This window comes from Agelaius phoeniceus, chromosome 1 (genome assembly GCF_051311805.1).
Source record: "Agelaius phoeniceus isolate bAgePho1 chromosome 1, bAgePho1.hap1, whole genome shotgun sequence".
Taxonomy (NCBI): Eukaryota; Metazoa; Chordata; class Aves; order Passeriformes; family Icteridae; genus Agelaius; species Agelaius phoeniceus.
Window position 1 is genome coordinate 6,765,009 of NC_135265.1, and position 27,800 is coordinate 6,792,808.

A 27,800-nucleotide genomic window follows, 5' to 3' on the forward strand; every position below is an offset into this window, starting at 1 on the left:
AATAAAGGCATAAGAAAAGCACACATGCTCATTTTTAACTAACAAAAACAAACTGCAATTATATTCCACCTCCTGCCGTCTGTTCTGTTTATGATACTTCATGTTCCAGCCACAGGGTTTTTAGAGCTCCTTTCTACATGCATAAGAAAATTATGTTAGTGTCAAGTTTAGCATCTGTTTGATCAGAAAAGTACATAATGAGCAATTCTGTGACCAGAAGCATGAGATTGCCTAACACTGTGTGCTGAAGAGCTGAGTCTTGGGTCTTAAATTGTGTTCTAAATGTCAGGAACACCTCTCCAAAACAGAACCTCCCAGATGAGAGGCATCACCCTTTCCATGCAATGATTCAGTGCTTCTCAACCACCACATCTGCATCCATTTAAAAGAGTTCAAAATATAAATAAATAGCAATTTCATGTAAACCTAATTTGTGATCAAACAGAGCTTAATTAAAAATTAGCACCACCCGTGAAGTCTTCAGGGCTTGCTTGTCTTCAGAATTCAGAGCAGCCACAGGTCTAATCACATTGCTTTGTGTAATCATACTGAAGTCAAAATATGCTCAAAAATTGTGTATAACTCAGGCATAATTCTTAGTAGTGTTTGAAAATACTCTGGTTACATAACAAGCAACAAAAATAAGGAACAAAATATTGAATTACTGGAACTGAAACACATGGGAGTAATTCATGCCAAGTTGAAAAGGGGAAAAAAAAAAAAAAAAAAGCAGCAGCCAGGCTTGGCCAAGCTGGCCCCATCATTAGGCCCCCAAACAAATGTATTCCTGACAAATTCTGTCTGCTTCCAGCCCTATCTATGCACCTTCAGTGGGAACTATCTACAAAGCTCAGCTATGTAACATCTCCCTCTTGCCTGGGCATCTGTTTTTCACATCATCTTTATTTGCAAATAAAACATAAGGAAATATCTCAAAACCAAAGAAAGAAATAAAATTTAAGATTAAAATTACTTAACTCCATATAAAAAATTATTTTTCCATAAATGGCATTTATAAACACCATCAATATACAGATTATCATCATCATTATTATTATTACTTTGTATGGTACTGCAGGACTTCATTGAAGAATCTCTGTGAAGATATTTAAGAGCCTAATGAAAGTTATACAAAAACATATCCCCTTGTGTTTAATTTAGCCAAAGGATTTACCAACATTTTCCTCTACCCATCTTCAGTATGGCAGAAGCTGGAATCTGATGTGTGCTAAGTAATTTTCCATGGAATAAATCAAGAAAATAACATCTTTTGAGCTCCACATATTAGTAGCTCTATATTACTCCCTGGTGTAACTTCCAAGAAGAAAAGCAGCCATTTAGGAAGGCTGGAGACTGGATGGCAGAAACTGGGTTGAAGGGGACATATTTCTACTAATCAGGGTTGAAAAACTTGTTCAGAAACCTAGAACTGCCAGGAGTGAAACCAAAATATCTTATTTGAGCAGAAACCTTCAAAACCAGGAGAGGGTAGGTAGATACAACTATTTTTCTAGGAGCTAAATTTCAGTTCTCAGTTACAATTCCAAATTTAAAGCCACATAAATGCTAAAGCCTGAAGTCTAACAGTATCATGAAAGCCAGATGATGACTCTGTTCTGATTTGTAACTCTCAGATACCATGGAGGTATTGTGACTTCATCTATCTTTACATCCAGAACAAATCTCTACCTGTAAGCCAAAATAACTGAAGCTGGAGCTTTCTGGGCAGTGTGAGACCTTTTTTTTTTGTTAATACAGCCCTGCTGAACATTTCAAAGTGGGTAATAATTGTACTATTAGTCCTGTGAAAAAGTCTATAATTGTAACTGCTACTTAACAATTTTTCAGTCTTTCATGGGATTCTATATATGAAAGCATCCATTCACAGAAGGGAAAAAATACATATATCAAATACCAGGCTACAAATGCTGCTCTCTCAATTCCAATCTGTTGGTTAAGCAAGGAAACATTAGGTGGTTATTTCCCCTTCATGAATATTTCTGCAGAATACAGATAAATAACAATTTCTTCCTTGTGTTTCTCTTTAACCAGAAACACATGTGATGATGCAGTTGATGATACAGTTACTCTTAAAAAAACCAAAACAATAAAAAAAACCAAAACAACCAACTCAAAAGCAAAAACAAAAAAACCAAACTGCTCCAAAAGTGTTGCAAAATACCACAGAACTCTTGACAGAGCAATGGTGCACCCCTTGCCCTTGTCACAGTTGTGACTGTCTGATCTGATGCCAGCAGATACACACAGAAGGCTTGCTCTGCCAGGGACACTGAAGCTGTTCTTAGACAGCTTTGCTGCTCTCCAGCTCTGCTTTGCTCCACTTGGAAACAGCTCCCTGGACAACCACATGGTTCTGCAGTGACATTTAAAACTCCACCAAAGGCACACAGTGATGTCCTGGTAGGAGGAAGAGTCCTTCAGACTGCAGAGCCCTGGCTGCAGAATGGCATCGAGCCCTGTGTCCATCAGTCCTGCACTGTATCCTTGGACAGACAACTTCTGCAGAGACCTCAGTCTGTGATCACTCCTGTACAGAGAAAAAAGCAGGTCCTAGTACTGCTAACCTGGAATTAAGAGTGTGAAAAACCTGGTTTGGAAGTTTCATTGGCTTTCCTGTCATGCTTGTGCTCCTTCATCAATCCTTCCATCACTCTGCTCCATCTGACAGGCAGATATCACTCCTGCCATCCTGTTAGAAATGAAGGACCTATTGACCACTTTAGATCCAGTTTACAGCCACAAAGCTGCCTCAGATTTATTTTGTTTTCAATCCACTCTTATTTACAGAGATTGTCATGGCAGTTCCTGTTATATTCACTGAAGAACACAGCCCCAGGGGCAGCAAAGCTTTTCCTGGAGGACAGCAGAGCCATGACACAGCAGAGCCATGGCTCAGTGCTCCTCTCAGCAATCAGGGGATTGCTCCTGGGGAGGGAAATCTCCCAAAACTCAACAGGTGAGTTTCCAGTGCAAGCCAGGATTATTCTATCTGCATTTGCACTTATTTTCTCTACCACCTATTTCTCTATTTCTTCTTCAAATCCATGTGAATTTCTCCTCCAAAGGTGAGACTAACTCTAGCATGATTCTGGTCTGGGTTACCCCTACATCTAGAGGATGATCCTTCTTAATTCCAGCCCCTTTTCCTCTGTCATCTTTTATATCAGAATGTTTGGGATTATGTGAAAAGAAGTAAGAACAAAATTATAACAAATTGTTCTTTGTTATCCTGGGAAAACAAAGAAACTTTTTCCTGAATTGGTTTGGAGAATAGAAAACTACATTTGAGGATGCAGAAAGCAAATATATTGGCTGCCATACATAGGAGCAAGATCTGGTTAGCCAAACCATTTTTCACCTTTTCCAGCCAGTTTCAGTGTTTCTTTCCTTACTGGGGAGAATTCCTGCCAGGAAGGCTTGCCCAGACACACTGGTCTGGAGGTTGCTGCAGTTGGAGACCTTGGTGTGAGAATTAAGCTTCCAGCAATTCTGCTGCAGAGGCTGCATACTTAAATAACACACCACTAAAGCCTTGAATCCAGTAAACAGAACAGAATAAACAGGATTCTTGTTGTATTATTGTTTAGTTCCAAGGCTACTTTGGCAGCCAGGCTGATAAAGCTTCTCTGCAAGGGCTGAAGCCAAAGAGCCAGCAAGGGCTGGGGCTGACAGGCCAGAGACCAATTTCCACTGTATTTTGGGTGGAAGTAGGACCTTTTTATGGCCCCACTCGACAGTGGTCCAAAATTTCAGGGCTGGGTATCAAAAGTGTATTTCACAAACAGCTCCCTGCTGGCATCTTTTGCAACTGTCTATTCAAATACGAGGGATGACTGTGAGCAACAAAGGGGTGTAAAATCTGTGCCCACAGTGGTGGGTCCCCAGGAACGGGGTCAACTCCTTGGCCACATTTCAGAGGTGACACAGGTCAGAAGAGCTTCATGGCAGCCCCATAACCAGGCTCTGCTGAAAGTCTGGGTGCCTCAGCTATTAACAAATTCAGAGTCCTGGTGTAGGTAGCATCACACAGTCCTGACTAGGGATGGTGTCACCTCTGAGGCATTATTTTTCTGCCTCACTGAGTTCTATATATGTGCTAGGATTGCACCAAATTTAAGGATGTGAAATGCCTGCCAGACATTACAGTTTCTTTTTACAACATAACTCAAGCAGAAGGTGACACTTTACTAAGGCAGTTTTCAATATGGGGAGACAGCTCCTTTAATAAAATAAACAAAGAAAACAACATAGAGTGGAATTAAGCTGTGTGTTGACAAGAGCTCTGATCTCACAAAAGATTGATAAAAGCTGCACTCCTCAGCATCACACCTTAACAAAATCTCCTCCTCTGCTGTTATTACTGAGCTACAAGCGCTTCAAGTATCCTAGCAAGGACAAAGAAGGTCAGGATTTTTATTAACATCAGCTGTGAACAGTTTCTTTCATTGCATTCTGCACACCAGCAGATTTTTTTAGATCAACCTTGAATTTGTACCTATTACAAGCCTATGTAAAACTCTGAACAGCAAATATGCTGCATATGCTAATAGCCTGTGAGCAGAATCCACAGTCTGATCTCTGTGGAATAGAGGGCATAGCTTGGTAGCTCTGCTTGAATAGAAAATTCTCTTTTTCTGAGAACAATCCTATCTAGAAGCCTTTGGGGATTTATAACAAATCAGCCCATTATTGCACAAGGAAAGATTCAAAACTGACATACCCAGGCATTTCTGTCCTTTTGTTATTGTTGTTTTGATGTTCCAGCTATAGTAAAGTATAATAAGACTTGCTACATTCCTTTATTCCTTTAGGAGTAGGTTGCTCATTGCTGTGCTTTTCTCACTCCCCCATGCCATCTAGACTGTGGCATGTGTTTTGGAGAGAAATATATAAGTTGTACTGTGAGACTGAGGATGCTGGTGACTAAGTCTCAGTATGACTCAATGGGAGTGGGCAGGAACAGATGTACAAAGCTGGTTGGATTTGTGCAAGACAGCTTTGTACTGCACAAGGCTAGTACAATTTATCTGTTTGCTATTACTTTTAAGACTATTTGTATTAAAAAACAAAAAACAAAAAACAAAAAACAAAAAACAAAAACAAAAAAAAAACCCAACCAAAACAAAAATATGTAGGTCTGGAAAGTTTGAGAGGGCAGAAATAAGATATAGACTTAATTGGTGAGGCCTGTACCTTGAATCCTGTGCTCAGTTCTGAGCCCCTCACTACAAGACAGATATTGAGGGGCTGAGGAGTGTCCAGAAAAGGGCAAGGGGATGGTGAAGGGTCTGGAATACAAGTCCTATAAGGAGTAGCTGAGGGAGTTGGGGAAGTTTAGCCTGGAGAAAAAGAGGCTCAGAGGAGACCTTATCACCCTCCACAACTCCCTGAAAGGAGGTTATAGCCAGGAGGGAGTTGGTCTCTGCTCCCAAAACAAGCAAGAGGACAAGAAGAAATGGTGGAGATGGCAGGTTTGCAGTGAACTCTTTGATCTTAGAGGCCTTTTCCACCTTAACGATTCTATGATTTTGTCCACAGTATGAAGATTCCAGAGGCAGCACAGTCCAGGGATTATTGGGTGACTGTGCAGGACCAGCTATGTGCACTTCAAGGTGGATACAGCATCAGACTTGAAATAACAGAAGGTAAGTCCCCCTAAATGACATGCCTGGAACAAAGGGAAAATATTCAGTCCCAAAGAGGCACTGTCTAAAAGGTTAGGGAGTAATGGCTGACTGAAATCTGACCCAGACCTCAGAATGTGAAAATCCCCATCTATCAGGTGATTATTCAATGTTCTATGTAAAAAAACCCCTCATATATGAAAGCTTGGCAGAAGAAAACAGCCTATGTGCAATTCAAAGGCATTTCTTTCAGCTGCAATAAGAAGTGGACATGGTCTACTCAAGGAGCTACTGAAGCCACTGTTCTCACCACAGGTCCTCCAGCTTGGACTGCCACCACTTGGGCAGAAAAAGCTGCTAAAAGTATGAATTTTAAAGGGAAGGGATTAAAAAGCCATGAAACCAATAAGTCCTTAAAATTTCCCTGAAAACAGCTAAATAGCTGTCTTCCAAGCTCTTCTTCCTGAGTGATCCTGATCATGAGATACTGGCAGCATGCAGAATACCCTTCTTAATTTCTGAAATTCTTAACTGATCCTGACAGGAATTAATCTCCAGCAGTCTACAGCAAATTCACTTCTTTTTTTTGTTGTTGTTGTTTCCAGGGCTGTAGACAAGATCCATCAAAAAAACTTACAAGACAGCATGGATTGTTTTTTGTGTTGTTCTCAATCTCAGACTTAAATCACTAGAACACATTCCTATGCTGTTTACAGAAAAAAAAAAAAAAAAAAAAAAGAAGGTTTCTTTCAAGCCTTGTGCTCTGCTGCCAGAAAACCCCACTGTACCACATCAGTGATTCAGTCTTTGCAGATGAGCTGGGCACAGACAGCCTGGGGTGGGATGGAATCCCTCCTGCCTCCAGCCCCATCATGTTTATCAGGTGCAGAGAGCTCAGGGCTGCGTGGAAATGCTGTGGTGGAGGGTGCTGCTCCCCACCTCATCAAGTGACAAAGCCTGGACCCCCAAGCACACAATAGCCTGGTGTCACCATCATATTTTCTGAAAAATCTCTTTGCTCCTGGGAAGCTGAGGAGCCTCAGAGAAAAATGAAAACAATAATTATCTGATTTGCTTCTCCTGTGTTTTGCTGTTTTGGAATGTGTTTGGAGATTGTTTACCCACAGGTGATTGTTTCATTGTTTTGTGTGAATTGTTTTGACTTAATGACCAATCATGGTCAGGCTGTGTTGGGACTCTGGAAAGAGTCAGGAGTTTGCATTATTATCTTTTTAGCATTCTGTAAGTATCCTTTCTCTATTCTTGAGTTTAGTATAGCATTCTTTAATATAATATAGTATCATAAAATAATAAATTAGCTTTCTGAGAACATGGAGTCAGATCCATCACTCCTCCCTTCAATGGGGGACCCAGAAAATGCCACAGCCTGGTTTGTCAGCTCCTTCACACCACGAACCACACAGCAGTGACTGGCAGAGTGTTTATTACAACAGCAGATGGACAACCTAGCAAACGTGCAAATAATGAAATGTCACTTGAAAAAAAAGGAGGGACAGAGAGAGAAAGTGAGAGAACAGCAGAGGAAGCCTGCCAGGGAGGAAACCAAAATTCCCAATAGTCTCTGTGACACCACCATGATGCACACACAAACCCATTATTAAGTGCTATTCCTGGGTGCTCGGTCAAAGACAACCTTTCTCCGGCGAGACGTTTCGTTTAAGAAGCACCCAAAGTTTAGAAACACAAGGTAAAAGCAGAAGATAACACACCTCAGTCCTGGAAAATGTGATTAGGTAAGTGATGAGGGAATTAAGAAACCAAGAGACATGACTCTAAGGAAGGACTGCAGGAGACTGGAAATGTTACCCTTCAGATGGCTCACACTCAGTGCCAATAAAAGTGCTTTCCAATACTTATGAGTTTGTCTTACATAAATGAGACACTGGATCCCAATGCATTTGCAGAGAAAAGCCAGCATTTGCTACAAAACACAACTTCAGCCACAGTGAAATAGCAGAACTGCAGGAAACAATAGAAGATTTTGCCATAATGTAATGAAAACACTTGAGCTGCTGCAGCACAGGAGCAAACAATCTGCAGGGGATTCAACACAAGGATCACACTGAGGCTTACTAAGTCATCTTCACACTTCAGCTACTTTGAGTCACTGTGTTTTGTTTTTTTATGTTTTCCCCCACTTTTTATTGGCCAAATCTCTTCCAAAACCATGTCCTCAAGGAAGAATAAAACAAAACAGAATCAGAACTGAAAATCCCCAACTGATGGCCTTATCCCAAAAGGACTTGCAGGGTTCTCCCTTGCCTATATATGACTAAAAAAGGTGACATTCACACCAGGCAAAAGATCTCTGCCATAAACACTTGAACTGCAACTATTTTTTCCAGTTCACTGCATTTAGGAAGACAGCTGCCTGTTGCCTCCTCTTTCCATTCTTGTCAGGCATTAACCGTGAATAATCTTGACAATTAGAAGAAAGGGACCTGCTCTGATCTAGTAGCCCCTTAACTAAAGAAAAAAAAAAAAAGGGAAAAAATGCAGAAGCAAAGAGGAAATTAGGGAAGGAAAGGAAGAACAAGATGATTCTGTGCTTCATGTGCTGAAGACAGAATAGGAGGTCAAGGGGAACAGCACATGGTGTCCATGATGAGGAAAGATTCCCCTCTTGGTGCTTTCCTGGCACATTTTCCAACATCACTCTGCAGCTGCAGAGAGCAATTTCACCTCTATGAAGTTTACAGTCACTTTGCTACAGCTTTTTCTTATACCTTTAGCCCCACATGTAAAAAGAGACCAACACATTTAATATGCTTTATTTCATAAGCTAAACTAGTTTTTTTTCTTTTCCCAAAAGAATGGATGTCTTCATTCATCACACTCTGAACTCTTTATTTAAAGGTGTATTTTGCTGAAGCTGCAACATAAAATGCCCTTAAGGGCAGAAGAAAGCTCAGATTGTCTGAGACAACCCAGAAGACTTTATCACACTCCTGGTACAGTATTCTGCCCAAACACAGCCTGCATGCCCTTTGTGTCCCACCCCTGACTTTGAGCTAAGACACAGTGAGATTTTGTGCCATTCCTAGATTTTCAGTCAGCAGTGACATCCAATGCTAATAAATTACAATCCATCATTTGTGCTGTGGGAATCCAAAGGGTTTTACAAGCTACAGATCCAGTCCAGAACAGCTTCATGAGAGCATTTCAGAGATGAGATTTCACTGCCTGCTCTTGCTTTCTGGATTAGCTCTGGGAAGGCATTCTGATATCTGTCACTGCTCATGTCCCCCACACTTTCTGTCCAGCCTAGAGGGAAGGGGAAATCCAGCATCTCCAACAGGCAACATGCTCCCATTTCCCTGGCATGGCAGAGGCTGGGCAACTTGCTCAAAACTTTGGAGTTTCTATATCATTGAATTTCACATATTCAGTGAAGTCATTATAATGTAACCATTTCTTTGTGGTGTAATCAATTCCTTTTCATTTGTAATCCAACTAAGAATAACAGTTTCACTTTTATATGAACTAAATGAACCTGCTTTGGCAAATAAACAGTCAAGAAGATAAATGGCCTCTTCTTTTCCAGGCTTTTGTTATCTTTGCAACATATGGAGACTGCACATTTCTAATTTCCTACTTCTGTTAAAATTTTTTGCAAACAGATTTAACTCTGAATAGACCCTAAATTTTGTGCACTTTTAAATGTATGATTAGGCCAATGTACAAAGCAAACAGTGCCTTTGACAGAAGCTCGCTTTCAAAAGCAGCCTGACAAGCATGACCATCTCGTGTGGTAGCTCTGAAATGAAAAGCACTATTATTATTAGGAGAAAAGTTCTGTTCTGTACTATTCCCACTGCCCAGAATTAAAAAAAAAAAAAGAAAAGAAAAAAGAAAAAAAGAAAAAAAGAACCCTGCATCTCACCTCTCCATCTTTACTGTCGATAAACTGGGAATAAAGAAGGGTGGTTTTTTTTTTAATTTTCCCCCTCTAGAAAGCTGTCCAGAGAAGGGGCTGCCTCTCACTACGGTGTGCACGGCACCCGGAGCGCGGCTCACTCCGGCTCCTTCCCCAGCTCCAGCGGTGCCAGCGTAGCCATGACAACGCCGGGCTGCCATTCCCGCCGGAGGCTGGGCCGGGCCTCGGCAGCGCAGCGAGATCCCTGCAGCTCCGTGTGCGGGCTGCGGGACCCAGCCAGGACCATTTCAGCCCGGTTCAATCCCCTCCCAGCTCCGTGTGCGGGCTGCGGGACCCAGCCGGGACCATTTCAGCCCGGTTTCCATCCCCTCCCAGCTCCCTGTTCGGGCTGCGGGATCATTTCAGCCCCAATTCAATCCCCTCCCAGCTCTGTCTTTGGGCTGCAGGACCCAGCCGGGACCATTTCAGGCCAGTTTCAATCCCCTCCCAGCTCCGTGTTCGGGCTGCAGGACCATTTCAGCCCCATTTCAAACCCCTCCCAGCTCTGTCTTTGGGCTCCAGGATCATTTCAGCCCCATTTCAATCCCCTCCCAGCTCCGTATTTGGGCTGCAGGACCATTTCAGCCCGGTTTCCATCTCCTCCCAGCTCTGTGTTTGGGCTGCAGGATCATTTCAGCCCCATTTCAATCCCCTCCCAGCTCCGTGTGCGGGCTGCAGGATCATTTCAGCCCCATTTCAATCCCCTCCCAGCTCCGTGTTCGGGCTGCAGGACCCAGCCAGGACCATTTCAGGCCAGTTTCAATCCCCTCCCAGCTCCGTGTTTGGGCTGCAGGATCATTTCAGCCCGGTTTCCATCCCCTCCCAGCTCCGTGTTCGGGCTCCAGGACCATTTCAGCCCCATTTCAAACCCTCCCAGCTCCGTGTTTGGGCTGCAGGACCCAGCCAGGACCATTTCAGGCCAGTTTCAATCCCAGCTGTGCTGGCTGGTGAGACACACTCCGGGCATCCCTGTGCTGGGATGGATATCTGGGGACGCTTCCAAGTGTCACTCAGATGGGATTTCCTTTGCACAGCCCTGAGTGCTGTGTAGAAAGCAGGGTTAACTCTCTGAGTGCCCAGTGGAGTGACATGAAGGAACCTCCCTGTCCAAGTGAAAAATCCCAGTATTTAAATTTTAAGAAAACAGGCCAGATATACATCTTCTGAGGAAAAGCATGTTTGTTAAGAGAACTGGCAATGTCCAAGGGATATAAATCTCACATTTCCAGGCTCACACACACCAAGCACTGGTCACTTGTTAAAGTCTGTCTCAAGGGATGTGCTTCAAAGAGCATCACAGTTCTGCTTGGAAGAAGGTGTTAGAAGACACCAGTGGCCATCTCTCTGGAAGAAATATGGATAAAATAGTTGCCCATCTGGAAAATCTTGTGAACAATGAGACAAACAGAAGAACACAACAAAGAGATTACTCACTCACACTAGAAATAACCACTACTGAAAATAAATCTTTGCAGTGGGTCCAGTTTGGAAATAATCCTCATATAGAAAGGGAAGGGAAGAAATGACACATACCCAGGGGTTTTTTTCTAATTATTGTACATGCTGTACTAAAATTCTGAGGAAGATATTTCCCCAGGTAAACTTCTTCTTTCAAGGCTTCTTTCAAGGACTATGACTTCATCAATTTTTTAATTTTTTTTTTTCAGAAATAGTTCCTAGTTTAGATCCAGTATAGGGAAGAAAACCTTACAAACAAGCCATATCAAATTCTGACTCCTTTAGAAGGAGTCTTCTGATTTTATTATTCTTTATATTATTCTTTATGAGTCCATTTAAGCACCACAATTACAATGGACCAACCTGAACACGCTGTGGAGAAAGGACAAGCAAACACACATTCAGAGAAGCCCAACTGAAAACTTAAGCTCATTATCCACATACACCAAAAGTAATTTTTGCCCTCTGCAATGGCTTTGAAACCCAGCAGGCACTGGTGAGCTGAAACAGGCAAATCTGCATTTGATTTGGCTGACAGTTTGTGCATCAAAATGTGTCAAGAAGAATTTGATCCTGCTTGGAGAGTGTGGGAAACATTTCCAGCTTAGCAGGACACCCTGGACATGGTGACAGATGGGCAGAGTATGAGCCTGGCATGGGAGAGGCCGTTTCAGAACTGGCTGTTGCTCCAAGCCATGTGGCAGACAGTCCAACCCCATTTGTCACACAAAAACAAAGCTCACACTGGAATTACCAAAAATCAAGGCTCAGGGAGAGCCCCTGCCTGCAGCTCATCCTGGCAGGGACACCCACCCTGCCAAGGAGCATCACTGAAAACCTCCCATGAAATTAATGAGCACCCAAGAAGGAAACAAAACAAAGCAAAACACAGCAAAGCTTTTTTTTTTTTCCTCAAGATAAATTAAATCCATAAGCAGGAAATTTTGATTCAGAATAACAATTTTGTTTTTTCATTACTACCAAAAATTAGGTTCACACCAGTAATACGGCCCTAAAAAATATTGGGTATTTTTTTCCCATCAGGAACATAATGTTCCATCACGAACTTTAATTTCTATCTATATGTACTGAACAGCTGTATAACTATTAGTATATATATTTACATCCAAGTTTTATTAACACTTACTTTGAGGTCTATTAGAAATAGAAATTGGACTTTGAACCACAGTCAGGCACTAGAAGTCATCAAATACCTATGAGGAGAGTGTCTGTTACATCAGCACAGAAAGGTAAATTTTAATAACTTTATCAAAATATACATCAGTTCTAAAAGCAAGGGCACTGGCACCTACACTGAGAAGCAGAAGCAAACTACCCTGGTGACTATTTCCTCCCAGATGTAGATGTGACAGAGTTCAACTCACAGGGCATCACTGTTTTTACACACATATGAATCATAGTGTCATGTAGGGCAATGGATATGGGAAACATATATATTCATATGTGCATACAGACATGGTAACAAGCTCTTACAATTTTTTAACTGTCATTTATTTTAAATTTAGGATGATTAAATATTTACTGTCTTCAAATCAGCTTCTCACTGCCCCTGCTTGGGTGGCCAAAGAGGCTGAAATGACAGGAGGATTTTCTCCTCCTGATGGAAACCCGATGGCTCTTGGCTGCCTGAAGCAAACTCTGGTTACAGGTGATTTCCATCAGCTCTGTGTTTTGCCTTTAAAGATTTGCAACAATATTGCATTTAATTCTCCTAATTTCTTCTTGATGAATGTCAGACATCCTTGTACATTCAGATTGATGGGGTGGATTTTTGGGGGGTGGCTGAGCTTTTTTGTTTATTTCAAACTGGGGCATTTAAAAAAAAACCAAAACATTTGTATTCCACTCCTAGTAATAAAAATGTACTAAATTGAAGTACAACCAAGTCTTCTTTGCTGGGTTTCCCACTGCCTCCCTTTGAATTGAGGGCTGGCCCCTTGTCAGCAGGATCCCTTTCATGCTGCTGCCCATCATTCCCTCCTCCATCAGATAATCCTGCCCCCCAGGCTCCCAGCGGCAGCAACTCCAGTCTGCTCACACCTCCCAGGGCTGCTCAAAGTCAGCATCGCCTCTGCTCTCCAGCCTCTCCTGCGCTCACCACGCAGGGGACACAGCTGAGGGGGAAATGCCTTCCCCAAAGGCTGACACTCTCATTTCTCCCGTGGCCCGTAACACAGAACAACAAGCAAAACACACAAGATGCTGCAAAATACCCTGCATCTTATACTGGATTAAATTTCATTTGCTGTTCATCATCACCCCACTAACAGAAGATCCTGAAGCCCTTCAGGCTCTGATCCCAGGATGGAGCTGCCTCATCCGTTTTGGCCGTTCATTATCTCACGGATCCATTAATTGCAGTGCAAATTGCGTGTGTTCAGCACTAATTCTTGTAGAAAGGGAAAAATGCAAGGGGGAACGCATGAAGCCAATAATAAAGCTCTTTATCCTAACAAACCTCATCAAATATCAAATTAAAATCATTAAGCAAAACAGCACTTCCTGCAAACCTGTGATTTGGGTTGCAGTGACTAGCCATGGCAAATTAGTTGCTCAGCAGTTCGGGAGGCTCTGAGATGAGCAGTAGGAGAAACCAAGCATTGCAGGATGCAGAGACCAGATGGTTTTAGGCTGAAAATAAATGAATGCCCCCCAAATGATAATGTCTCTTTCCAAAACATTAAGGAAAAGTTATGCAAGGGGAAAAAAACAAAACACTAACGAACCAACCCCAAACCCAAGCTCCATTCTTTAACTAGATAAAAGAACATTTTGTTCAGCCTTGGAGTATCTATTGTAATTAAATGCTCTAAAAACAGGACAACAGCCCCGTGCCGGTCATGCATACGAGAGACAAAACACGACAAAAAACCCAAAATACCCAAGAACCATGCATTTCTTACAGAGCCTGAAGAATTCCTGCCTCTCTACAGACTCCTGCAGTGCACTCGGGCATCCACCTAAATGAATGCAAAACCCATTTCCCCTGCTAAGATAAATTAATTTAATAATAAAAACAATCAAATCCAGAGAAACCCAGGGACAACCGAACCCCGGCTCTGACTTACAGCTCTGAAAAATCCTGCAGTCTGGCTGGAAACGTCCATCGAAGAACTGCATTGAAAGCTTTTCCCTAAAGGCAAGCGCATTTAAACATCTCGGGCTCTGCTACTGGAGCCGATGCTGCAACAGATGGGGCTCAGGGCTGGGTGTGTTGGTGCCTCCCATCGCGGCAAGCGCGGGGATGGCAGCGCCGGCGGAGCCACCGCAGCGCAGGGAGGGCGGGCGGGCTCTGCCCCTGCGGGCTCCCTGCCAGCATCGCCCCGAGCATCACGGCCAGGTTCGGCTCCCCGCCTGCAGAACCGGCCATGGGCTCGGGCATCACGGCCAGGTTCGGCTTCCCGCCTGCAGAACCGGCCATGGGCTCGGGCATCACGGCCAGGTTCGGCTCCCCGCCTGCAGAACCGGCCATGGGCTCGGTCAGAGCCCGGGCATCACGGCCAGGTTCGCTCCCCCGCCTGCAGAACCGGCCGTGGGCTCGGTCAGAGCCCGGGCATCACGGCCAGGTTCGGGTCCCCGCCTGCAGAACCGGCCATGGGCTCGGTCAGAGCCCGGGCATCACGGCCAGGTTCGGGTCCCCGCCTGCAGAACCGGCCATGGGCTCGGGCATCACGGCCAGGTTTGGTTCCCCTCCTGCAGAACCGGCCGTGGGCTCGGTCACAGCCCGGGCATCACGGCCAGGTTCGGTTCCCCCTCCTGCAGAACCGGCCGTGGGCTCGGCCAGGGCGGGAGGGTCATTTAGCGGCGTTTTGGGTGCAGGATGCTCAGGGGGCACGGGGGAAGTCGGAGGGTTCAAATAACCGCAGGCGGTTTTAATGAGATCTGAAGGGAGGAAAAAAAAGATCCCGTTTTCAATAGCAGAAGTTTCAGATGACTGAGGCTGCGTCTGCATCAGTGTCGAATACCTTGGGGAAGGCAGCACAGAGCAGCAAATGCATTTTCAAGGCTGGAGTCTCTGCTGCTCCATATCAGCCCTATTCCCCACCTCACCACAGCCCCACTTTGTAGCTGCACAAAAGTCACTTTATTTCTCTGTGCTTGTTTTCCCATCTGCAGCATGAACAGGGGATGACTTGGCTAACTTTTTAATTTATTATAAAGACCTCACTGGGAAAATAAAGTGCCTGAGTACAATGTATAACCATCAAAAGTATCACCATCCAAAAAAAGATAACAGCTATTTTGAAAGGGCACCACATGAGCAAGTGCTTAGCAGAGCAATGCAAACTCTCCCAGTAGGAGCTGAGGGATGGTGGGGATTTCAATTTTCTTCTTCATCAAGCTAAATCCCTCTTTTATAACCCCATTCAGCATTGATTACTCCACCAACCAGTCTCACAGTGTCCTTCACTGGCAATGAAATTGTTCCCCAGACCATGGGGACACATCCTTGGCCAAGAGGCTGTCAAAGGCTGGCTCAGATGAGGACACCTCTACTAGAAGAAAGCCAAAGAAAGCAAAAGGCAGAAAGGTAATCCCTGCAGCTTCCAATACTTGAACAGAGGCATCAAAACACCATGCAATGAGCTGACACCTCTCTGGAGAAACAAGTGGCCAGATCTTGAGCCACGGAGCATTGCTAGTCCTTTCTTGGTCATCTCAAAATACCATTTGTGATGATCTGTTGAAAAACCCCCTAAAAGGGAGGGTTTGCTTTAATTAATGACTCCAGGTCACTAAACCACCTGATCAGTGGAGTGGACTTGGCTTACACATCACTCTCAGTCTATTCACCCCATTCACCAGATGATGCTGCACCCTTTTGCAAGAGGATGCAGCCAACACCAACCTTAATTCTGCTACATCAAATAACAAACCCCACTGAGGCTGGGCAGTACTTCAGCACCAAAAGGATGAGGTCCAGGTGACACCCCTCATGTGCCAGGCAGACAGCACACCCTGGGAACCATCCACTGCTCTCTCCTCCTTCAGTGTGCTAAGTGCCTCTGATAACACAACCCCCTTGGGAGCAAAAAAGCTGAAAATGGTACATAGTGTTCACTCACAAATGGCAGCTATTACTTGAATCCTCTCAAGACAAGATCACTGGCAGCACTTTTTAGCAGAAACATGCACAAATATTTGGTGTTTAGAAGATTCGTCCCCTGCTAAATTAATATTTTATGCATGCAGAATGTACAAGTAGTTTAGGAAAATAAACAAGCTTCCTCTTAAATGCTGTTTAAGGGGTACAAGAGAAACCAGTCAACCAGCTGGAGCAAGCAAAACACATTTTGTCTTTCCTCCTTGAGCTGTAGGAGAAAGGAAGGAATCTGTGGCTGACCTAGAGAGGGTAAAAGGGAAGATTGGATTCATAGTGGAATAAAAAGGGTTCTCCTGCAAAGCACAGTTCAGATCAAATGCTTCTCTGTATAGGTAACTTCTAAGGATTATTCAGATTAGCAATCAGATCAAACAAAAAGGGGCATTAACAGCCAGGGAAATGTCCCACATCCCTAAATCATCCCCTTTAAATCATTCTCAGTTCGATGTACCCAATGCCAAGAATCATACAGACCTATTAAAGTGTTTTAAAAAAAAAATCTTAAAATGGTTTCTGGTCTCAAAGTCTGATTGGCACAAATTCCACCTCAAAAACATGCCTTTTCCTCCCCCACCTTTGGATAAGGAGTGTGAAACAGATTGCACAACTACATCTCAGATAGGCAGAACAGTTAATGGTTTAGATACCATTTCATAAATATTTGCTGAACTGGTTTTTGGATTCTGTCCAGTTTCTGACAACCATTAAAAACATTGAATAATTTGCCATTTTCTTTCACCCTTCTGGGGTGAAAAATAGGCAGAGAGATTTTATTGCTATAATTTCTTACCATTATTTAATAACTACTTGTATTTATGTTGATGTCTCCTGCCAAAGAAGCCCAAGTGATTCTTGAATCTACAGGCCTGAGTTTTCCAAATCACATTTATGTAAATATTTATATATTCTTTATTAAATATTCCTATACTGAATACCTGGGCTCATATGTGGCTGCATAAGCAAGTGGTGAAGATCTGAGAGAAACCAACCAATTTCTGAATAAATACCTTGTTTCACATTGGGTTTCAAGTGCTTGTGCTCTATCAGAGATGCTGAGGCTCAGTGACTAAAAGCAGCAGTGAGTTACAGCACACCATCTAGCACAAGATGGTGCAAAATGGGAAATCACACAAATCAAGTTATTTGATGATGTTTTCAACCACACTTTGCTGACAAGTTCTAGGAGTCTCTCTGAACAGGGATCCAAAACTCCAGCCATTTCCTTGCTTCCTTACATATCAAGGACAATTCAGGAGGTTCCAGAAAATGCTTTATATAATCAACTTTCCATGACAATAGATTTTTCAGATATCTTCAATTTTTTCCCCCCAATTCTTAAGTCCTTGCATCTCAAGCTCAGCAGTCATTATTCATTTTATAACTGCATGTCTTAAAAAAAAGTTCCTTTTAGAGCACTTCTAGATCACTCACATATTTGGACTAACTGTAGGGTTCTCACACTTTATCAGGCAGTAGCTCTGGAGGGAAAACAAATCACCAAAACCTGCTTGTGCCTTGGACTGTGAATTACACACTCACCTATGGCCCAAAGACCAAACTCTGAGCAAAGCAGATTTATGACTGTCACATTTTCACCAGAATAAAGCTACAGAATTCACTGCCCAGCTGAAACAGGCATTGTTGTACTGGTTTATTTTTCCATTTGAAGAGTTTGGTTTTTAAAAATTCAGAGCCAGACCCCTCAATCAGCTTCAGATTTGACTGCACATAATTCCTGCACAATTTCCTTGAACTGTTCCAAAACACCAACTCAATTTCATCCTTTTAGTCCAAGTAAAAGCCTAAAGTATCATAAATTTCTATCTGGCAGTACAGCAACCTTCCACAATTTCCCAGAGGAGACAGAAAATGTCTGGCTATTGGTTGTTGTTATTTATATTCCATAATTTTCCACAAAGATACGGTGGGTTTGTAAGTACTACATAAATTAGATGAGTTCATGGGGCCAGCTTCCATTATAGTTTCCTTTTTCTTATGAGGCAAACAGTGCCTTGAAATCAATGGAGCTTCTGTCTGTGAAGACACCATTTCAGAACACAGCAGATACAGCAATTATTGAAGTGCATGGTGAGCCAGAGCTCTGCATGGCAGGGCAGGGCTTTTGTCCACTGTTTAATTAAGAAAGATTTTTCATATTTTTTACAGCCAACACAGCCATCATATTCACGGTTGCCCTATCCCCACTCCTACTGAGCATGAGCAGCAACCAAAAGAAACATGCAACACAGATGTGGAGCCTCCAGCCAAGAGGCCAAAGCACCTGGGCAATGCTCAGATGAGAGAAGCAAGTCCTTGAAGAGCAGGGAAAGCCACAGCAGCAGCTGGGAGACCAGCAGAGCCCGAGGGGAAGATGGAATGGGGAGAAAAAAATCCTAAACTGCACCATAAGACACACCAGCTCTTAGTGGAACAACCAAAGTTGTCTTTCAAGAGTTGATGTCGAGCAAAGGGCAGCTGTGATCTGTGAGAGTTGGAAAAGGGAGTACAAGAAAAAAACCAAAACATTTAGCCCCCCAGAGTAAGAGGTAGGGATGAACTGCAGAGTCCACCCCACCCAAATCAGGCAAAACTGCAGTGCAGGGTGATGGAGATGGTACAAAATGGAAAGAGAGAGGAGCAGAGAAAAATATCCCATGACAAAACAAAATCCACAGTTTACTCCTTTTTTCATTTCAAACAGCCATGATTTTTTCCTTGCATTTTTTCAGCATGATCTACCAAGCAATGAACCAAGTGGCTGGGATTCCTGACTCACTGCTGACGAGCCAGAAGGAGAACATCCATGTGAGAAACACCAAACCCCAGTGAGAAATCACCCCTCTCTCCTGGGGGAGGGAGCACCCTGCCAGCCTCTGCAGTGAGGATGGATCACACTGCACCAGGGATGCCTCAGCCAGTTTGGGTACCAAAAACTGGATAGCTGCATTCTCAAATCTAGTTCTTTAGCAGAGAGGTTTTTCTTTACAGAGAGGTTTTTTCCCTCTGTATTTGCATATATAGCCAGATGCAAATGACATTGAAATGATGAGGTGTTCATACAAAGGCAGTACTGGAGGCTGCCCAGCAGCCTTGTGCCTGCTCCACATGGACCTCACTGCCCTTCCCACCTGTCTGAATCTCACAGATGGAGGGATGGAGCCTCTTTCCTGCATCATGGTGGGGAGGAAGGGGTGGAGACACCTCTGGAGAGGTGCCAGGGCAGAGCTGTGCTGTGTCTGGGGTCAGTGGAGGTCTCTGGGTGCCTGGGGAGAATTACAAAGTCTGAGCTAGGACACAGTGTTCAATAACTCAGGGAGTGAAGGACCAACACTTTGAACTATAATCCTCTGTGGGGTGGGTGAAACCCATCAGAGATGTCCTGATCTATGAGGATGAATAAACCAGAGAGCAAAATTACTGTCAGGAACCTGGTGGTGCCTCTGTGGTGTCTCATTCAGCTTTGCTTGAGGCATTTTGAGGGGCTCTCACACTGGTATCAGTGATGATCTGGGAGGTTTTGAATCAGTAGCAATTGGTGATTCAGGATGAGCAGATTTAAACACTGTGGACTAGCTCAGAGCCCCCATTGCTTTTGTTCTCTACAAAGACACTGAATTTTAAACGTTTTGAAGGACACGGGATGGGTCTTACCTTGCTCCTACTGTATCCCTTAAGAGCTTGGATGAAAATACCCTTTTCCAGCCAGAAACAGTCCCAAAAGATAATAGAAGAGTGATACTGCAGCATTTAGAAATGGGAGATAATCACTGGGAAGTAGGATCTGCTGGGTTATGGGTAAGAATTCCAACCAGGGGCTTCAGCATAAAATGCTTTTATATCTGTATGCAAAGGCTATTGGGATCTATAAAAATGTGAATTCTGCAATATGGCTTTCAGCTTCACTGGTCCCAGAGTGGGATCTCTGAGGAGCAGCACTTCCATGAGGACACAGCAGTGGCCACCTGGATGAGTGGAGATGTCTCAGCTCTGCTGCTGCCTCCTTGATCTCTCTTTGTGCTCCCTCCCTTGGCAACACACACACTGCTCCTGGGGGCCGTGGCAGCAACAGAGATAGGGGTGTCAGTGCCAAAAAACCAGGAGAACAGGGTGAAAAATGAGGCAGGAAGGAGAAAAAAGGTGATGGTAATTAGCTGCACATAAACCCAGCCACACCTGAGCAGTCTGTAACATTTTAAGACTGGTTAGAGATTGTGGTGGAGAATGTGCAATGCTACAGCACATCTGCAGCTCTCAGGGGAGCACTAATTATTTACCCAAAAGAAAACATCCCACTGCAATAACATCACAGGACACCCATCCAGGAATTAAGATGCCCTTGCACGCTCACAGCAAGTTTTATTTTCTTTTAACCTCATGACTTAGGTTTGACTGTTGTGGTGGATGTTGAGTTATTTCATTGAAGTTGTCCCCGTGCCTGCAGGGCCCAGGTGAGTTACTCATGTCCTCACATCTTTGTACAGCCTGGCTAGGGACAATTTGTTCTTCAGGTCAGGGATTCTGGGCTTTCTAAGGCACTCTGTGCACGTAGCAGCTTTGCTCTATGTAGGTTTTACCTTTTGTAGGTGTGCAATAAATAGTAACCATTAACTCTGAATTGAAGCAAGGGCCCACCTAGAAAAGGATAAAGTGGCTGCCTACAAACAGGAATGAACAGTTAAAATATCATCAAAGGTTTAGAAGCTGAAGTACAAAGATCTCTGCTGGTATCAACTGGCTGTTAGAAAAGAAAAAAGGAGGTAAGAGCACCTTGCAGCATTTAAAGTAGGTCAGCACTGCCAGAAAAGAAATACTTTTATAAAATATCGTGATGCAGAAACCTGACACAGAGTTACAAATTCACCAGAAAGAACTTGTCAGCTTAACCAAAATAGAAATAAATGAGTTTATCCACTCAATTTAATGTAGAGACATGCAGCAGTTGGGGCTGATGAAATGGGTACAAGCCACATCAGCACTTGCAGGCTGGCATGAACACGCTAGGAATAGTCACATCCACAGAATTATGCTGGATGCCATTGGGATGAGCAGCCAGACTTTCAGGCTGTAACTAGAGGTGATCTCAGGGATTCCTGGAACACAGATGGACCATTTCCCTGAGAGTTGCTCCATCCACTCACTCCCTGGGCAGCACTGGTGGCTGCCCAGCTCTCAGGAAGGTGCTCCACAGGGCTGGTGCCAGAGCAGACACATCACACAGGGCTGCTGGCATCAGCTCCCCTCTGCTGCTGCTGCAGCTCAGGGACCTCCCAGCAGAGCCACATCCCCTCCCCAAAAGGATGCAAATGCTCAGAGGCAAAGCCCCCCTGCTCCTTTGTGGCACCCACAAGCACAGTGGAGCCCTGTGGTGATGAGCTCTGAAATAGATGCCATCCATGATAAAAGTCCAGTGTTTATTTAACTGCCAGAGGCAGTTCTGGACATAGGATGCACCCAGTGAGAGTGAAGTTATTTTAAGATCAAATATTTGATTATCACCACAGGCACTTATTTACAAAAAAGAAACCAAAAAAAACCAAAAGCAAAAACAAAATACCAATCAAGCAACCAACGAAATGAAAAAAAAATAAACCCATGTAAGAGCATATTTAGGTTTTACTTCCTAATTTGGTCATGTAAATAATAATTTAAAGTAATCTACCCACACTGGAAAGAGAAGTGTTCTCTCAAAGTCTTTCACTGCAGAGAACAGCACTTTAAAGACATCCTGGACACAAAATTTGCCTAAAGAAAAGTGAATGCAATTTGATTTTAAAGAATTCAACTAATAAAGAGCCAACAAAATTTTTAAAAATCAAATACAAAGTACAGAAATATAAAGATCAGATCAGAAGGAACACTTATGTCAATTTCTGCAGTATTCTGGTTTTAATTTGGTTTTTTTTTTTTGTTTTCTTCGGTTGGGTTTTTAAAGGTAAGACAAGGTGCACACAAAGCAATCACTACAGTGTGTATATAAAACAGACTTTTTTCACTTAAGAAGTTAATGAAATAATTTAAAAGGGGAAGTCTTTTAAAGGCTATAACATTTATATCTCACAAAAAACAGGGTCTAAGCTGTCACTAAATTAATTTTATTATTCTGTGACTGGTTAACAAGAGTAATAACGTGTGTGAATATATGTACATCTATCTGAGAAAATACACACACACATATATAAATACAGACACATGCATAAAAACCACTGTTGCAGGTGAATATTTTTAGTTCTTCCCCCATTCCATGGCCTCCCTGTTACATCCACAATTTAAATGATGAAGGATGACTTCGTGGTTGAGGTTGGCAGGGTACCCACATTCTATTCCCAGCAGACAAATTCCAGCAAGCCCTGAAGGCTGCTGGGTCTTTTCTCTCAATCATAGATTGACTAGATTTGTTTAGAAGAGTTAATTTATTTTTTTTAATACTTTCAGTATTCAGTATTTTCTTCCAGAACTGGAAGAAAAAGCAATGATTATTTTTAAACTTTGTACATTTGACACAATATTGACTTAAACACACAAATGAAATGGCAGCAACAACTACAACCTACACACAAAGCATCATTTGTTTGATTCCTCACACTGAAGTTGTCCTCCACAGATATTTGGGCTTCCAAACCTGCCCCAAACACCCCAGATTCCACTGGGGATGGAAGCCTCAAATCTGTTTTGGGGAGATTCTATGAATTATGCTGAAAAAATACTGAAGAGTGCAATCAGAACATTAATTACATCATATCAGTTTAAAAGATCAACCAATTTTCTCCAAGGCATAGAATTGCCCAAGTTGGAAAAGGCCTCAAAAGATCATCCAGACCAACCTTTCATGGAAAGGGAGCCTAGATGAGATTATCTAGCAGCCTGCCCAGTCACATCTTGAAAACCTCCTGGAAAGAGCAATCCCATACCTCAAATACCACATTTCTATAGTGTTTGTTTTGAGCACTATGTTATAGTGCTGCACTGGGTAACAAAAGTGCAAAGGCTTTTGAGCTGACAGAAATTCCCTGTGAGTGCCCAGCCACCCCCTCCAGCTGCCGGCACCAGAGCAGCTCCTGAACAGGAACACATCCCATAAACAGCAGGATCATCTGTTTTGAAGGTTGGAGACTGAAATCTTGTTTCTTGGCAACATTCAGTAATTCAAAGCACATTCTTATGTGTTTCATTAAATGCCTTTTTCTTCCTTTTGTAGTACTTTTGAGCCTCTACACGTTTTCCAGTGAGAACAGGGCTGGTGGACATGGGTCCCAGTCCCAATCTCTGAGTTGGCTCCCAACATGGACTTGGGCAAAATTGTGCTAATTTAAGATCTAATAACACTTCCATTGATTTATCAGCAAGAACCAATCTTCCACACCAGGTTGTGCAGCCACATTTGCAAAATGCAGGAGTATCAGTTTAGAACAAGCAGGTACACCCACAACTCTGCTTTATTTATCATGAAAAGGAAAAAGCATCAATGGTTGTTCCAAAAACTTTACTGTTTTCATTTCTCCCCTCCTGGCTGGTCTTTGTTGTTTTTTTTAGACTACACTGTATTCAGAGGTGCCACCTTTTAACAGAACATACAGGAACAAGCACTGTTCAGTGAAATTCTGATATAGAGATAATAATATGGCATTAAATAAGGAAGTACCAAGAAACCTGAGAAATCATTTGGCTACAACACCAGCATTAAGTATGACAAACAGCAGCTTTGGATCTTGATCAACAAACAGCCAGTGGTTCAGGGCTTTGCAAACAACTCCAGAAAGGCTTTCAACCTTGCCCTTGTTGTTGGATACCTCTGTAGAGCTCCTGCCAAAGATAATCCTCCCCTACAGCCCAGAAATATATTCCAAAAAGAGAATTTTATTTACTTTAGGATATGTTAATTACTATTTGTATGTGTTATTAGCAGCAATTTCTTAAGAATGCACAAGTTGTCAGCTATTTTGAAAGGGAAAAAAAGGAGGAATTGCAGATACAAAATACTTCTGTGTTTACCCTCTCCTAGTACTTGAATTAAAACATTATGAGTGTGGCATAATATGCCAGCTACAATGCCCTAAAATAGAATAAACATTTCCATCCACATACAGCTCAAGATATTTGTTTCTCCAGGACCACTGCCTCTCTTGATTGCAAAGCAGCTTTTGAAAACAGATTTCTCAGTCCCTCAGCTTTCCACTTGAATGCTTCAGAAATATGCCCATTTAACAAGTTGCAGGAGGACCTTGGGGACCTCCTGCTGAAACTCTGACAGCACACAGACATTGTAATAAACTGGCTTCCACCTCAGCTAAAGCTTTTTTACAAAAGGTTTTTCCATACAGAATTCATTCCTTGGTGTTCAGAGTCTGATTACTTCTCTTCAGAACATCAGTAGAGATCTCCACTGAAAGCTTAGCAGTAGAGACTCTTTCTGGGAAAGGAGTAAGAGAAATTATCTAACTTGAACTTTGCAGTGCAGCCTTTCTCTGCCTTTGGAAGCTAGGCTGTGAAGTCAGATTTTTGTGTAATACACTGACAATATCTCAAGCATCAGTAGAAAAGGAGCTAATTTGGTTTATTTGCTCTAGGGCAGGAAGAAGGGAAGCAGAAAGCATCTGGAAGAAGAAAATGAAAGCCTTACAACTGCCTGGAAAACACCATTTCAAATGCTAGATTTCAAGGTCATGGAAGGAAGTGACCACTGACTGGACTATATTTAAATGCACTGTGAAGCTCAATACTGTGCTTATTTTTAGGTAAGAATAATAACTATTCCCCTTTCTTCTGTACAAACTTATTCCTAACAGGCATCCTGTCCAAAGAGCCATCCAGGACAACTCCTAACACTGACAGGAGCACAGGATGGGGCTATGTGGCTGCCTACAGGAACAATTCTTTTTCCTACCACCAAAGACATATCAGCAGCGCATTTCCAGGATGGAGTTTCCTTCCCCAGGTCCAAGTCCAACATCTGCTCCAGTCAATGATGATCCAGATGTTGTGTCAGAGACTCTAGATTACATCCCAGCTGAAAGGCAGTCCAGCCAGTATCCCTCAAAATGTCTTAGCTGTAGCCTGTGGTAATTTTAGCTGTGGTCTTGCCCACACAAGCATTTCAGAACCATCCAGAGAAAAGTGAGCACCAGCAACATCCACTAGTTAATGGTTAATCTTTCTGAATCCATTCCTCACTTTGGTTTTACAAAAATTAAGAGGTTTATCTAACTTAGTGCTAGAGTTTGAGCTTCATGTACTGAAAGGACAAGCATAATGTTCTTGAATGAACTGATTGTTGGATCACTGAGAAGAAAAGGTGATTCACATGCTCGAGGTTAAAACAAATGGAGTGTCCAGGACAGAAAGGATTTTCTCTTTTTTTTTCCTTCCTTCCTTCCTTCCTTCCTTCCTTCCTTCCTTCCTTCCTTCCTTCCCTTCCCTTCCCTTCCCTTCCCTTCCCTTCCCTTCCCTTCCCTTCCCTTCCCTTCCCTTCCCTTCCCTTCCCTTCCCTTCCCTTCCCTTCCCTTCCCTTCCCTTCCCTTCCCTTCCCTTCCCTTCCCTTCCCTTCCCTTCCCTTCCCTTCCCTTCCCTTCCCTTCCCTTCCCTTCCCTTCCCTTCCCTTCCCTTCCCTTCCCTTCCCTTCCCTTCCCTTCCCTTCTCTTCCCTTCCCTGAAAGTGTTTTGTGTGGTTGGTTTTCATCTTTTTATGTGTGGTTCCATTTCCAGGGCCATTTCAGAAGATTACCTAACAAATCCTTCCTGCTGGGAGAGTAAATTTCAGAATAACAAGCAGGTAGCAGTCTTGATTACTGCAGCCCCCTTCCTGCAGCACATCATGGTGGTGGATTTTGGTTTCAGAGACTCTCTGCTGAAGCTGTGACATGCTCTGGACTGTAGTGGGTCCCTGCCTGTAATAAATGTCCTGCAGATCCTTGTAGCATGAAACCTTTGGAGGGGGCAACTGCCAAAGCTGACAGAGGAGCACCTCTTGGAAAGAACTGGCACCAGTCATGGAACAAAAAGCAAACACAGCACTTCAGGGATGTATGTCCAAGTTTCTGTCTCTCACAAACATCCCTGCACACACCCCACCAACATGCTCATGGCAACCAGTGCCACTGCACACAGAATTTTTGATACATTCATTTTGTTGTCCTAAGCAACCACCAGATCAGTCTGTTCCTCCAGATGTAACCACAAACATTCAGCAGATTAAACTAAGCTCTCTGGCCAATTTAATGTCTTTCTTTTTTTTTCATTGTGGAAATGAGGTAACAGGACAATGCAGAGCAGTCCATATTGATCTTATCCCACTACTAAATTTCTTCAGTTTATGAAAATCTCTAAGAGGTAGTTTCTGTGTCAGCTACTCAGAAAGCTGTACAGCAAGTCAGTGCCTCTAATACATTACAAAACTAGTTGTAAAGTCATATCTTTGATGTATGGCTTCAGCTACAGCTACATGCTCAAAACAAGGATTGCATCTGAATCTAGTATTTTGCAATTGCTATTTTAACAACCTGTTTTAAGTTGCCTTCATGTCTTGCCAAACTGTAATGAGAAAGAGCAGAAATTTTCCAAAGCTCTGTCTGCCCAAAGAGGAATTATCTGAGAAAACTTCAGCCAAAATATTTAAGCCATTCCTAAAAAATGTTGCAGAGAATATTTCTGTATAAGAAACAATTTTCTGGTGAATTTTGGAGGGAGATTTCTAGCTCCTCCTTGGGTTGGGTTAAGAGTTATGACTTGGCAGAATGGACAGCATAAGGCAAACATTTCTGTCCTCTATAGAAAAATGAACCTAAATTAAACTACTTTATACAGGGATGCTGACATTGGACAAGCACTAGCACTGAAAAACTGAGCCCCTTCAAATAATGGGAGTGAAAATGTGGGAGATAATGTGGCCAGACTAACAAGTAAGCAGCTGTGGTACCTCAGAATATCTCAAAAGGAGCAGGGGACTGAGAGGTAGAGCACAGAATCTAATACTTGCTGGACAAGGAGACTGAAACTGAGTTCAGAAATCCACAGAATGGAAGTTGGGATTAAGAAGCAGACATGGGGCAGGGACAGGGCAAAGTGGCTGAAGGCATAGGGTGTGAGTGACACAGCTTTACTGGGAATGGGCAGAAGAGACTTCACTTGTCCACCTGCAGAAGATTAAACAGAATCAATCCTCCTGAAGAAAGCATCAGGACTGGGTAATCTGACTTTATGAGCAGGAGTCAAGCAAGACTGAGACACGCAAATTCAGGTGTTTCACCTCAAATGCCTCCATATAACCTAATGTTTAAATTCCCAGGATAGAAGATAGATGTGAAGGGGGGTGTTCAGTGGCTGAAATAGAGGTCCTTATTGCCATCTGAGACAACATGGGTGACGGCACAAGGCTGGCATCTGCCACAGCATCTACATGGGGCCTGCACTCTACGGGAAAACACTTCACCAGTTTGCCTGGAGTCCTTTGGCAGAAAATAGGTCACTGTTTGTGTCTGATATATCCTCTCCAGAGAGGGGACAGCAGCAGTATCCCAGTGTCAATGAAGAAGGCCTGGCAGGGTAGCTTAGCACAGCTCCAGTGGTAACTTACAGGCTTATAATTGGGCATCCTGACAGATCTGCAGAAGAGAACTGAAGTTGGACAAGCTACATGTGTCCAA

General features: G+C 43.1%; 1 protein-coding gene across 3 annotated transcripts in view; it reads right to left on the bottom strand.

The window, feature by feature from the left end:
- The window catches only part of PRKAG2 (protein kinase AMP-activated non-catalytic subunit gamma 2), a 216,945-nt gene that overhangs the window by 151,206 nt on the left and 37,939 nt on the right, over window positions 1-27,800 (bottom strand). Inside the window, exons 1-2 of one of the 3 annotated variants that reach the window (XM_077189179.1) lie at window positions 14,130-14,311; window positions 13,965-14,021 (exon numbers count right to left, since the gene is read on the bottom strand). The exons of 1 other annotated variant lie outside the window; for it this stretch is intronic. Coding sequence is in view for 1 of the 2 variants with exons in the window: in XM_054638070.2 (XP_054494045.1) it covers window positions 14,130-14,210 (81 nt within the window). In the remaining variant the exon portion in view is untranslated. Of the gene's footprint in view, window positions 1-13,964; window positions 14,022-14,129; window positions 14,312-27,800 lie in introns of those variants that run through there. One more of the 3 variants, XM_054638070.2, reaches the window with a different exon arrangement.